This window comes from Pelodiscus sinensis, chromosome 1 (genome assembly GCF_052426305.1).
Source record: "Pelodiscus sinensis isolate ZL-2025 chromosome 1, ASM5242630v1, whole genome shotgun sequence".
In the NCBI taxonomy this organism is placed as follows: domain Eukaryota; kingdom Metazoa; phylum Chordata; order Testudines; family Trionychidae; genus Pelodiscus; species Pelodiscus sinensis.
In genome coordinates this window covers 116,468,922-116,482,018 of record NC_143052.1, presented here as the reverse complement: position 1 = coordinate 116,482,018, position 13,097 = coordinate 116,468,922, and the positions used below count along the sequence as shown (strand labels likewise).

At 38.3% G+C, this 13,097-nt stretch overlaps 1 protein-coding gene across 17 annotated transcripts in view; it reads right to left on the bottom strand.

Moving 5' to 3' along the window:
- The window catches only part of PLEKHA5 (pleckstrin homology domain containing A5), a 240,472-nt gene that overhangs the window by 50,033 nt on the left and 177,342 nt on the right, over positions 1-13,097 (bottom strand). For 9 of the 17 annotated variants that reach the window (XM_089769630.1, XM_075897764.2, XM_075897773.2 and 6 more), the window contains 3 exons: positions 11,723-11,806; positions 8,626-8,745; positions 7,741-7,794 (listed from right to left, as the gene is read on the bottom strand). In XM_089769630.1, the coding sequence (XP_089625756.1) occupies positions 7,741-7,794; positions 8,626-8,745; positions 11,723-11,806 (258 nt within the window). The remainder of the gene's footprint in view (positions 1-7,740; positions 7,795-8,625; positions 8,746-11,722; positions 11,807-13,097) is intronic. The other 8 variants (XM_089769580.1, XM_089769632.1, XM_089769602.1 and 5 more) reach the window with 2 other exon arrangements.

Genomic DNA, 13,097 nt, shown 5'->3' with positions numbered 1-13,097 from the left:
GGAGCCCAAACTGGACAAGAGCACACCAATATTCACACAAGAACAGATCCAAACTGTATTATGACGAGTGCTACAAAAACAAGATTTTACACAACAGCTGCACCATAATACAGTATTGCATCTATAAAAGTCATCTGAGGATACAAAGTTCTTTACAAACGGCCAAAAAGCGTTAAGCAACTTGTACCCTACTTAACCCAGACTCAACCTTTAGAGACATGTTAGAAAAGTATGGTATCGTAATTAGGGTCATACCATGTTAGAGCTTTAAAATGTAGACTTTTATTATTAAAGAATTGGAAGAAGATACGCTACCTATATCTTGTTAGAGGTTAACAATATAACTAAAGCCTTCCTGTCTAGGGCTGAATTCTGTTAATTCAGAGATCCAAAGGATCTAAATTAACATTTAGATCAAACTTGGTGAAATAATACTATTTTCTATATGTCTCTTTAAAGTTTGTGTGAACAGTCTATAAACTGCTTAATGAATAATTACTTTATGTTAATCTATGTAGTTAATTACTGGTGGAGTTTAGGAAACAAGGTTACTTCAAAAGTCTTTTGTTCACTGAAGGACTGAGTGATGCCAACTAACATTATAAAGGACTCTTGGAACCTAATCCTTTGATCCCAGATCTGCTTATGCTTTATCAGGGGAAATACTGAGCCACAAGACTAAGGCCTCCAAATTCATTTGGATCACCCTGGTATTGCACATTGAACTAAAGCTATGGACTAATTCTAAGAATACTGTAACTCCAGAGCTCATCATCTCCACTATGAAACTGACCTCGAAACTGTACTCATATCGGTACGTCTACTGATCTTTTAACTACCATTCTCTCTCTCTTTTCTAATAAATTTTAGTTTGGTTAATAAGAATTAGCAGTAAGCATGTATTTGGGTAAAATCACAAGTATTCATTAACTTGGGAGGTAATGTATCCAATCCTTTGGGATTGGTAGAATTTTTTATGATGAACAAGATTTTCAATAATCCTGATAGTATTTGATTGTTGGATTGGGTAAGGGAACTCAAGGCTGGGTTTCTTCAAGAAAACTGTGTATTTGGCTTCTGTATAACCAGTAAGGTAAAAATTCTAAAAGGTGTTTGCTACTGGCTGGATGAATAAGTACTGGAATGACCACCAGCTCTGGGATTTGTCTGACCCATTTTTTGCAGTTTGCCCAAATTTAGCAAACTCAGCATGCTCTAGCCCTGTATTTCATATTACATGTAGGCTGCTAAAGCACAAAATGGTTTAATGAAATGTCTGATGCCATGAAGCAAGCCAGTAGCTATACTCTGAGAAGAATTCAGGAATGCCATCTTAGAGATGCCTGTTGTTTTCTGTAGATCAGTTTTGGTGGAGGGTTAGTGATGTTTTTCTCTTTGCTATACTTTTTTATATTCAGTGTGGTATATGAAAATTTCTCAAGAGGGGAAAAACAGTGAACAATTTTTACCTAAACAAGACAGCTAAATCAATTTAATAGATAGCATTTAAAATTTGAGTATATTATATTCAGATAATGCCATAACACCTAGGAATACAGAGCAACATTATAAGCATATCTGAAATCCACTGAACAGTCAAGAAAACCCTAAAAAGAGAGTGTTTACCAAAAAGATGTTAATTTCCCTCTTTCCACCCAACACTTTTGTAAGTGAATCAAGTGTTCTTCCCTGTGTCTGACATCTTTCTGCACAGATGAAATTTCTCAGCATCCAGTATGTCTGTGGTTCTCAAACTTCAATAACCTGAGGACCCCAATTGTTTTTTTTTGTGGACCTCTCCCAACACTCCCCTCAGTCCCAACCCTACCCCGATCTCTCATTCTCTCCATCCCCCACACCTTCATTCACTTTCACTGGGCTGGGGTGAGGGCTCGGGCTGGGATGCAGGCTCTGGGGTAGGGCAGAAGATAAGGGCTTTCGGATGTAGCTCAGTGCTAGGGGCTGGAGAGTTGGGGATTTAGGGTGGATCCAGAAATGAGGGGTTCAGGGTATGCAAGAGGGCTGCAGCCTGGGGCAGAGAGTTGGGGCCTAAAGGGGTGAAGGCTCTGGGGTGGGGCATATCATGAAGTTGTGAGTGGTAGGGGGTTGACCCTGGGAGGGAGTTTGGGTGCAGGGGGCAACTCTGGGATGGAGGTTAGGTGTAGGAAGATATAAAGGGCGCAAGGTCCCAGCTGCATTTACCATGGCTTCTGGAAACAGCTGCCAGCTCCCTGTGGCCCCTAGGTACAGGCCAACTCATGGGAGCTTTGGAACTGGCACTTGGGTCAGAGACAGTATGATGTGCATCCCTGAACCTAAGGGCTACTGGGACCTGGCAGCTGCTTCCGGGACCCACACAGAGCTACAGCAGCCTTGGGACCCTGCTGTGCTGTTGACTGGCCTAATCTGCCATGCTGACCAAAGCTGCCAAGGTCACCTTTTCAACCACTGTACCCCAGCATGCAGGAGGCACTGGGAGGAGGAGTTCAGTGAGGAAGGAAGGGGGGGGGGGAGTGTATCAGCAGGGCCTGTGGACCCCTGGAATATCCTTGAACCCCAGTTTGAGAAATGCGGCACCATGCTGATTGCATTACAACCAGGATCAGCTACAGAGAAGAGACACTTCCTATACGAAGTTCTATTATTTAATATTCTGACCCTTCCTGATGTTTTAAAAATTTTATACTTAAAAAGCTTCAGTACTGAAAACCATAAAAGAACAGATGCATACTGAATAAATGATATTCTCTTTCTTACCAGACTCCCTGATCCACGACTCACTAGAGGTGAAATTTGTTTCCTGTCCCAGAAAAATCTACCACAAGCAGAGATTCTTACTATCAGAGAAGGAAGATGACAGAAGACTTCTTGCAGTCCAACAGGTATGTCACTATGCCAATCTAATTAATCTGGGAGATGCTCACACACACTGGTACCAGCGTGAAACCCTAAGATACACAGGTTAATCCCACTGAACAGTATAGTTCAGGGGTGGGCCAACCAGTTAGACAAGAAGAGACAAAATAGCAGCGGACAGAGTGCAAAAAGCCACGTATTTTATATTTTTTGTAGATATCTATATACAGAAAGATATATAGATATAGTACACAAAATGTAGTGATAAAAATAACATTACAAGACATTTTGGACAAAAACCAATAAAAAAGTCTCTAGTCACTTAAATTCATGGCCAGTCAATAGATCTTCAGAGAATTTGACAAAGAACAAACATCAAATTAAAAAAAAAAAACTTTTAAAAATACAGTAATATTCTCACTAAAAAAAGCATCCCCGACATGTATTTTAAATGTAACACTACTGCCTATTATGTCCTATGAGGTTTTTTTAAATTAAACTGAACTGAGAAGTAAATTAGCACAATTTAAAGTGCCTGTCCCAGACTGCAAATATGAGAGTTTCAAAAACAATAAGGGAGAGAACTCAAATCTCAGAATAATTGCTTGAGCCTGGCAAACAATAGTCTTTGAATTTTCTTTGAAGAAACACAATGTAAACCAGGTACATGCTGATTTTTTTTTTTTTTTTTGCCCTGGAATTTAAATATGATATCTGTGTTGGCTGCCTAATTCTGCATCCACGAAAACTTTGAGTTTAAGGTGCTTCGCCCCCCCTCATCCTCAACCCAATGCCCTCCCTCTCCTCCAGAGCCAAACACCCCCCGGCTCTAACCCAATTCCCCATCACTCCCCCAGAGCCAGACACCTGCCTTGCTCTAACCCAATCTCCTCCCCTCCCCCAGAACCAGGCACCCCCTCCCATCTCGCTCTAACCTAATGCCTGGGTCCCGCCACGCGCTTCTCCCTTCAGGTGGTGGGGTGCGTGTGCTTAGCAGCTGGCCACAAACAGGCACTAGGGCACCCTGCAGAGAGTGGCCGGCCTGAGCAGTCCGGGCACGCGGCTCAGAAGCAGCAGGAGCCGCATTTTTTTTTAATCAAAGAGCCATGGGTTGGCCACCCTTAGTATAGCTGGTAATCATAGGAGATTTTCATTTTCAATAACAAAATTACAATTGTTCTAAGACTTGTTTCTGGAATTTCCTTCTGATAATAGGTGCAGGTTCTAACAAAACATCAATTTATGAAGAAATAAAACATTTAAGTGATTGTGGTCACAGTCTTTATTTGAAATTTTCATTTTTCCATTTGTGGTTACTCCTCCTCCTGTGAGTATGGTCAGGGGAAAAAAGAGAAATCCACTGTAAATGGATTTAAAAGCATACTTGGATAACTAATCCTTTGGATTCATATAATGCCATGATTATCTTTATACTACTACCCTTGTGATAGAGCATGCAATTGCAAGCAATTAGTCTATGTCTATGATCACTAACGGTGCCCTGAATAGGCACTTGTGAAAAAGACAGCAAACATGGCTGGCTCCTCTGATGTCTCCTGAACACCACACCCACTAAGAGATGGTGTTTAATTGGTGATCTAAATTCTGATTGGCTATGAGATTTCAAAGAAACCTACTGCCTTGAGACAATTTTGTGCTGTACCATTCTTACTACAACAAATAAAAATCCAAACCCTTAATGTAACAAATAATAAATATTCCCAAGTAAAATCGGAGAATAAAGAACTGATCCTACTATAAAAAATGGTTCTTGTGATTTCTTGGGCTTTGTGAAAGAAATAACAAGCAATATTTCATTGCGATCTCAGCAATTACTAGAGTAGGGATGTTAAATTTTGATTAATCGGCTAAATGAGTAGTCAATGGATGAGACTGTGGTTCTTATAACATTTATAATGCAGAGGCACAGCGGGGAACCAGAGGCAAGAGGGGACAGAACTCAAGTAGTTCACACTCATGACAGGTCCCGACTGCTGTGCTTCTGCCTTTTAAATGTAACAAGAGCACCACAGGGCTTCAAGTTCCTGCTCACTCCGGTTTTCCCGCTGCGCCTCTGCCTCTCCTTCCCTATACCCCTCGAAGACAATGCTGGGGGGAATTGGCTTTTAAGCCAGCTCCCCCCTGCATCGGCTCCTGACCCCCCTTGCTGCCTTTGATACAGAGACCGGGGGGAGGGGAGCTGACTAGTCAAGTAGTGATTTGACTACCCAATAAGTTTATGCTTATCAGGTAGACGACTAGTGGCTTATCTTCCTACATTATAGGTTACTTTATACATAAGATTTTACATGTAGTGCTGAGAAGAGTTGAGTTCTGATATATAGCCTTGGTTAGGAGGCAGTAGGTATCACATATAGTTCCTCACAATCCAAAAGGTGGGTGATGGATAAAAGTACTGGAGTGCAGCTACACTTACCATTAAGAGAGGTTTAGAGAATTTCATATTCAGAAACTACAGACTTGTCAAAAAAGGAAACGTAATTATATATAAATAGTTGCAATGCAGCAACCCAAAGAGGGTAAAAGGATTATTCAAGGTGATTAAAGAAGCTGTAACAGCAGCACTGGCCTGATATATGAGATGGAAAAATTTAGGCTACGCAGTAGGTTTTTTTTCTCCTAAAATAAGGTCAGTTTGATGGTGGACTGATTTGCTAAGAGAAGTAGTTGAAACACCAGCTCCCCAAGGTGTCCAGGACGACAATTTCTCAAACAAATTATTTGGTGTATGGGACAATCCTGTTCTAATGCAGAGAGAAAGAGGAGAAAAGAATAGAGCAGATGACCCAGAACATTTATTCCAACCCTATGCTCCATGATTTTTTGACTAAGAATCCCATTTTATACTAACACTTTCTTACTGTACATGAAGTTTAATCACTTACTTGACTTCCTGCAGAGATTTGATTTATATTTTTAAATGCTCGCATTAAATGAATTCATAAGAAATGCACCAAAATGCAGAAATATATATTTCTGTAACCCTCTGCTTTGTAAGGTATAACTTCATTTGTTCTGGAGTTCTCAATAGTCAGTTTTTACCTAATGTACTACACCAGTGAAGAACTGCTTTACTATCTCTCAAATGATTAATGCCATTTCCTTTTTTTAAATCAGACTATCACACTGGGAGATCACCAAACAAATTCTGTAACCAGCCAATAATAATTATTAAAAAAGGAACGTAAATGATAGTTTACCATCTTGTATAAGCAGTAACAAAATCAAAGCTGGAAATGTTTGAGCTTGATGAAATACTTTGGCTTAACACAACAAACAAAGGTTCTAATTGTCCACTGCCTAACACCTGGGTAGTTATTTACAACATTCATTAATGGAAACTTAATGCAACGTGACTGTAAATCACAACTAAATGAGAATAGGGGGTTTTCAACTTGAAACCAACCTTGAACTCAATTTGCATTCATGAGTGACTGCCCAAAGTGCAAGGTGATGGAAAAATCAAGCCAGGAAATTTCTTTATACCAAAAAATTTAATGAAATCCTAATTACTGCAGCAATGCACAGGATGCCCAGTTGCAAAAAGAAGCAGGAAATCATTCAAGTATGCAAAATTCTACATGCACAATGTCTGAAAAAATCAGTTTTCAGATATTCATGTAAGAAAATTGATACAGGTTGAACTTCTCTAGTCCGGCACCCTCGAGACCTGAGCAGCATCAAACCAGAGAACCAGCTGAACTACAGGAGGTTGATATTGTCTTGCAGCATTACCAACACTTTCACTGCTTACTGAGCTCTCAGAAGAGATTTAGGGGTAAATTAGAGCTAAATAATTCAGAACACTGAGAAACAGATGGGACCATGGCAAACAGCCACACCCATGATAAGTGGACATCCAGCTAACTAGAGGGTTTGAACCATAAAAGCTCATGATACTAACACACACACACTTTTTTTTTTTGGTTAGTCCCTAAGGTGCCAAAGGACCACGCATTTTTAAAGTTCCAGACTAACACGGCTACTCTCAAGTCTTAAAATCATTCTGGATACGGATATTACGGATATCCAGTGTGCTGGGTTAGAGAGGTTCAACCTATTGTTAAACATCTATTTGACTACATTTCCTTTTAAACACTTATGATTTTCTCTATGTGTCATAATTCTGTTCTCATAATTCTGTTTAAAAAGCGCTCTTTTGCAGAACCCATTTCCAAATTTCATTTGATTGTGTCTTGTAGCCAAAAAGCTGAATGTGATATCTTAATTGTTTGTCAACATATTTTGATGGCAAATGCAATAGCAATATTATGCTCTCATTCTGAGATCCGTCAGGAAAAAAGTCTGAATTATAAAGAAGTCAAGTTATGTATGACTAAATAGCTTAGCAAAACCAAAACTGGGTAAGTTGCCTTTTGTTTAAATGTACTTTCAAATTTGATCCAATATCATGTCCCTCTATAAATTCATGTCTTGAAGAAACATCTGTTTAATTTGTTCTGAATGCACTGAAATAATCAGAAATGGCTCTTTTCTATTAATCATTGAATTGTCATACTTATCCGTTTGGAAATCTTTGATGAGTTTGGTTATTATAATAAAAAGTTAAGGGCATTTTAGTTATCTATATTACAGAAACGCAATGAATGAACAGCAGCAACAAGCCAGAGCCTGAGAATCAAAAATACGTTTTGGTATATTAATGCTCAGATTCTTTTTATTAATTCATTGCATTCTATTTTGAATAACCTTTAAGATTTTTGTTATGTGAATAAGGTAATTTTTATATATAATACCACAGTACAGTTCATAGAAAATCTCTTTAAATATATGGCATCTTTAAATTTGGCACTAGCATGTAAAACAGACTTGAGACAAAGAAGAAAAAGCTGCTAATCCCACCTGATGATCCAAATATATGGCATTCCTTTGCAGGTGATGGGAAAGAATCTCATTCTAGCAGGCAGCAGTCAAGAAGATAAAGGAAAGGTGCAGAATGCATGAAAAGGTCAGTTTGGAAAGAGAAACTAGCCAGTGATCTTTCAATTTAATTAATGTAACAGTTGTATGCATTTTTACATAAACTGCTTTGAGCTCAAGAGAAAATGGATAATTAAAATTTTCTACAAATCTAACTACGAACTACTATAGTACATTTTTAAAAAGCCAAGCATATTTAATTAGATATGGAAGCAGGAAAATGCAGAAAAAGGTACACCTTTGTTTAATGAGGTATTAACTTGCAATTTCTTTTTTATAAGTCCTGTGTATTTAGTAACAATTTTCTTAATACACACACAAAATCAGTACGTGCATGTGGATTTTCTATACATGATTACATAGCAACTATAAACCCTTTGATAAGTTTGCGCTCTTTAATGAGTGACCTAGTTTTGAACGAAGATTATAGAAAACAAATTACACCTGAGATGAGGCACTTAATACCACAATACAATTGTTTATGGCAATGGTTAATTACTTGTTTTAGTATATTTCACCTGATCAATGTACAGAGTCTATAATTTTGCTTTCAAATTTGAGGAAGCAATATATTTGGAAGCATACCTACCCCTATTTTGATTCAATAATATATTTTCAGGCTTTATGTTAAGAATTCAAAGGGTTAATAGCTGAACATCACAGATGCAAGGCAACAATGATATTCTAATCTACATCCATGACTAACCAGACAACTTTTCACTAATGGTGTAACGCAAATTTAGATTAATGAATAGCTCAGAGCTAGTGAAGATGGTACACAGCACACATCAATACTTCATAGCTGACCTTTGGGCTGTTGGCCTCAAGTTTTAGCTGCATGAGTTGTGCTAATGTGTGTTCCCGGATACTACTCAGTTCGGCTTGCTGCCGTCTCAGCTTTATTAGCAGAAGCGTGAGCTCCTCTGGCTGAAGGAGTGCAGTGTGAGAAGCCAAAGAGTGGAGAATAGGTTAACTGGTGTCCCGAACAACACTTAATTAAACTAAAGGCATCTTCTCATAGTTAACTGTTAATAGGCCAAACACACGTTAAATTACTCTAACTGTATAGTATAATGTTTTCCCCAAATAGCTTTCCAAGAATTTAAAACAAAAGGTCAACACAGAATTTATAAGAATTCAAAGCCTTGAACTTCAAATGGTAGAATTTAGAATTTTGTGTATAAGAAGATACGGTTGGAAGCTTATAGATGAAAAAGTATGCATCTTGCACCGTTAGTGACCACATGTGTCATACATACCAACATGGGAGGATGAAGATAAAGTTAAGGTCAGAAGGGAGCAGCATTATCTAGTATGTCCTCCTGCATATTGCAGACCACAGAACTTCACCCTCCACTGTTACAGTCCCCTAACCTCTGGCTTATTTACTGAAGTGTTCAATCACGATTTAAAGACATCATTTAAACCTGCAAGTGACCTTTACCCATTCTGCAGAGGAAGAAAAAAAAAATGTCCATGGTCTCTGCCAGTCTGACCCAGGGGAAAATTGCTTCCTGACTCCAAATACAATTAGACCCTGAGCACATAACATTTTCCAGGGGGAATATTGCCTATCTATATGACAGCAAAAGAAGTAGGGAGAAAATATTAACATTTACCATTTAATGAATCAAAACTTTTTTAAAAGAAACATTCTCAAGATTGAAACACTCAGAATGTGACCTACTTTCTCTTATCTGTTTTAAAAGTCCTTGGTAATCCTCTGCATGTTGGGGCTTGTTTTTTTGTTTTTTTGCCAGCATACATTTCAAAGCCCTTTTGTTTTATGAAATAATGAGACTAACCAAACACCATTAAAACAAGCAGATTGCAATGAAAGAGAGTTAGCCCCCCTCACTTCCTCAAGGGTTTATAATAAAACAGGTAATACAGCCATCAGCAATGTATAGGTTTGGCCACCCATTAAACATTGAAAAAGAATGATTATTTTAAAAGAAGAGTTGTGTGTAACTTATCTCCTGGATAATTTCAAGCAGCCTTATTTTTAGGTAGAACGCTGCCTGTGCAATTTTCTAAGGATCCTCTCTTATTAACAATACTGGCAAAAAACCTTAGACCTTTGTTTTGCAAACTGCTCTCCTGTTGTAAACTGCTGCTAATTTCCCCAGCTAAAGTATTACAATGAGGTGTCAATATTTCCACAGCAACGTGACTAATTCAAGTAGAAAAAACCACATAGGAATATGGTATGTTAACTTTTACTCTGTTTTCATACACATTTCCAATTCAAGAAATGGGGAGGAAAAATATAGAAAATGTAAAATGAGGTCATATTATTGAAAACAATTAGTATCCACTCCCTGGAAGACAGAATAAGAGTCTGAAAACAACATCGGGTGCTTCTTGATTAATCCACAAACAAAATGCACATCAATGGGCATTTTTCACAGAAGACCACCAGAGGGAGAAAATACTTTTACTATAACTGCAGTTGTCTGTCCCATCTAGCTTTCACTGGAAAACACAACATAAGAATCAAGTTCCATAATGGTTAATCTTGCAGTAATTATTCATTTCAATACCAATTGGAGTATAGGTCGAGAAAGTATGTAATAAGTATTTAGGTCACTATAAAATATTTTAAAATGTGTTCCCAAGGAAAGTGGACAGTGTTTCACATACAAAATTAAATTTTAAACAGAACCAATTTCTCTGCAAGATCACATTCACAGAAATAAATTGAAGGCTGTAATCTCTCTGGAAATTAAATACATAACTAATTGATGTTTTCAGGGATAAAACATTTTCTGTAGGAAGACTTGCATGAACACAATTTATAATTTGAAAATTAAGTACATGATTTTATGATATATTAATAGAAATCCTTGCTTAATGTACATACTTGTCTTATCATAGAGAAACACAATGCATAATAGATGGCCTCAACTCCCTAGCAGTATTGGCAACCCTTGTAACATTACTATGACTGGTGGAAATCAGTTTAGGGAGCACTTGGGGTAATACAGGCAGCTCGGTAATATTACCACAGCCACCTATAGTTTTCTTCCTCTCTGGCTACTGCTTATAATACCTGTGGGCTGCCATGAGAATGCAAAACCCTGGAACAAACATAGAACAATCCTTTGCTTCCCCATCAACAGCCTCACCTAAGCACCGCAGTAGAAGAAAAGGAAGAAGTTATTGGTGACAGAAGTCTAAGGGAAAAAAAGCAGCAGCTGCAGAGCCCACTGGGGGTATTATGGAGGGCTGCAAGCAGAGAGGGTTCTGAGCACTAACAGAATCAGAAAGCAGATGCATATGGGAAATAGGGCCTTCACTGCACATAGACATTACATATGGATTTAAGGTACAAATTTCAACCTGTAATTTTCAAACTTTGGGGATATGAATTTCGGAACATTTTAAAAATGTTACGAGTTTTCAGCTTCTGGCTCTGGCAATAGTACATTCACCCATTACCATTAATGGAAAATATCAAATGAAAAGTCTTAATTCTATTAGAATAGAAAATGCTCATTGTTCTTGAATAAGAGCACTTTATTTTACTCAACACAGATATACTATTCTTAAAAATTCAGAAGAGGCAATCTTCTTTGTCAAATGAATGTTGGGAAAATCCTAAAATAGAAAACTTGACATTGCCCTAGATATGTCCAAAATAAGGTACTCAATGGTTACTGTAGTTATTTCCAGAAAGAGAAGTATATTCGTTGGAAGAAACTTAACTAAAAACATCAACTCTTATTCTTGCAAATCTTCAATGTAATCAAATACAATCAACTTGTTTGGTTTGGAAATCTTTGCCAACTGTAGACCGCATTTAATAAAAACTCTACAAACAGAAATATTGCAGTGTTGCATATTTTATTTTACGGATTCCTCTTAAATAAAAAATGATGTACTAAATAGAAGTGCCACTCACTGTTTTGCCTTGGAGGCTCTGGGGAGTAACAGGCTGTAAAGTCAGACCTGCTGGCATCGACCTTCTGTCAGGCATAAAGACATGCTATGGAAAAACAAGACTGTACGTTATAATCCATGGTTAACTGTCAAGGTTTTTTGTACTGAAGGTTAAATAGAACTTAATGTTGTTTTTCAGGTCAATTTAATTCTTATGAAACATGTCAGAGGGTGTGTCTACACCTCAAAACCCCATACTTGACCCATGCCAGATGACTTGGGCTTGCAGGACTCAGGTTGTGGGGCTCTCTACATGCAGTGAAATATTTGGTTCAAAGATGTAGCACAAGTGAGGGACTCTCACAGGTCTTACAGCAGGGGTGGGGAACCTCAGGCCTGGGGGCTGCATGTAGCCCCCGGATTGTCTAGCTCCTGCTTTTTACTTGTGTGCAGCCCCGACTGATTTTTCTGTGGGTCAGCAGCTACCAACCCAAAAAAGGTGTCCTACCTCAGTCTTACCGCCTAGGCTTCAGCCCAAGACCAGAAATCTATATTGCAATGAAACAGGCCCACAAACTGAGTGCCCAAATCAGCAGGCATGGCCAAGCCACAGACATCTAACTACAGTATACATTTAGTCAGAATGACAGCATTACACAATTAAGTTTTCTGTTGGCTTACAAAATATATTCAAAAGCAGCTGAAATCCTTCAGCATGCCTGCATCCGTGCTCTAAAAGTACTTCAGACTTCATGGCTCATTCAGTTCATGGCCCCTCCACTTAGACTTCAGGAAGAAGTTGGTATCAAGCGTGGCGGTATTTTTAAAATCAGTGTTTGGGCTGAGAATGAGACAGAGCACTGAATCATCTGCCATAGGTCATGAAATATTTGAAGAATTTTGTTCAAATAGTTTTTGATCCATATCAGGCAGACGTGGATTCAGTCCAGCACTCTCTGGTCTGATTTTAGTTAGCTGGATGTCCACTTATGGGTGTGGGCAAGTTTCCCACGGCCCCATAATGTTTGTTTCAGCCACTAGTCCTGGCTCTCAGTGTTGTGCTGATATTTAGCTCTAATTTACCCCTAAATGTCTCTTAAGAGTCCAGAAAGCAATGGTAATTCTGTTAGACAATATTGACCTCCCATGGTTCAGCAAATTCTCTGGCTCAGCACTGGTCAGGTTTTAAAAATGTATTATACAAGTAAACAAAAAAAACCTCAGTTTAGTCCCTCCTCATTACATAAGCTACATCTTTGCTCTGTGCACACCTGACAATGAGGCTATTTTTTAGGGCTGCATTAAATGGTAAGTTAAATTTCTAAAAACAGTAATGGGCAATGGACTACCAATCCAAAAAAAAAGTTCTTTTGTTGGTTAAAGATATTTCAATCCCA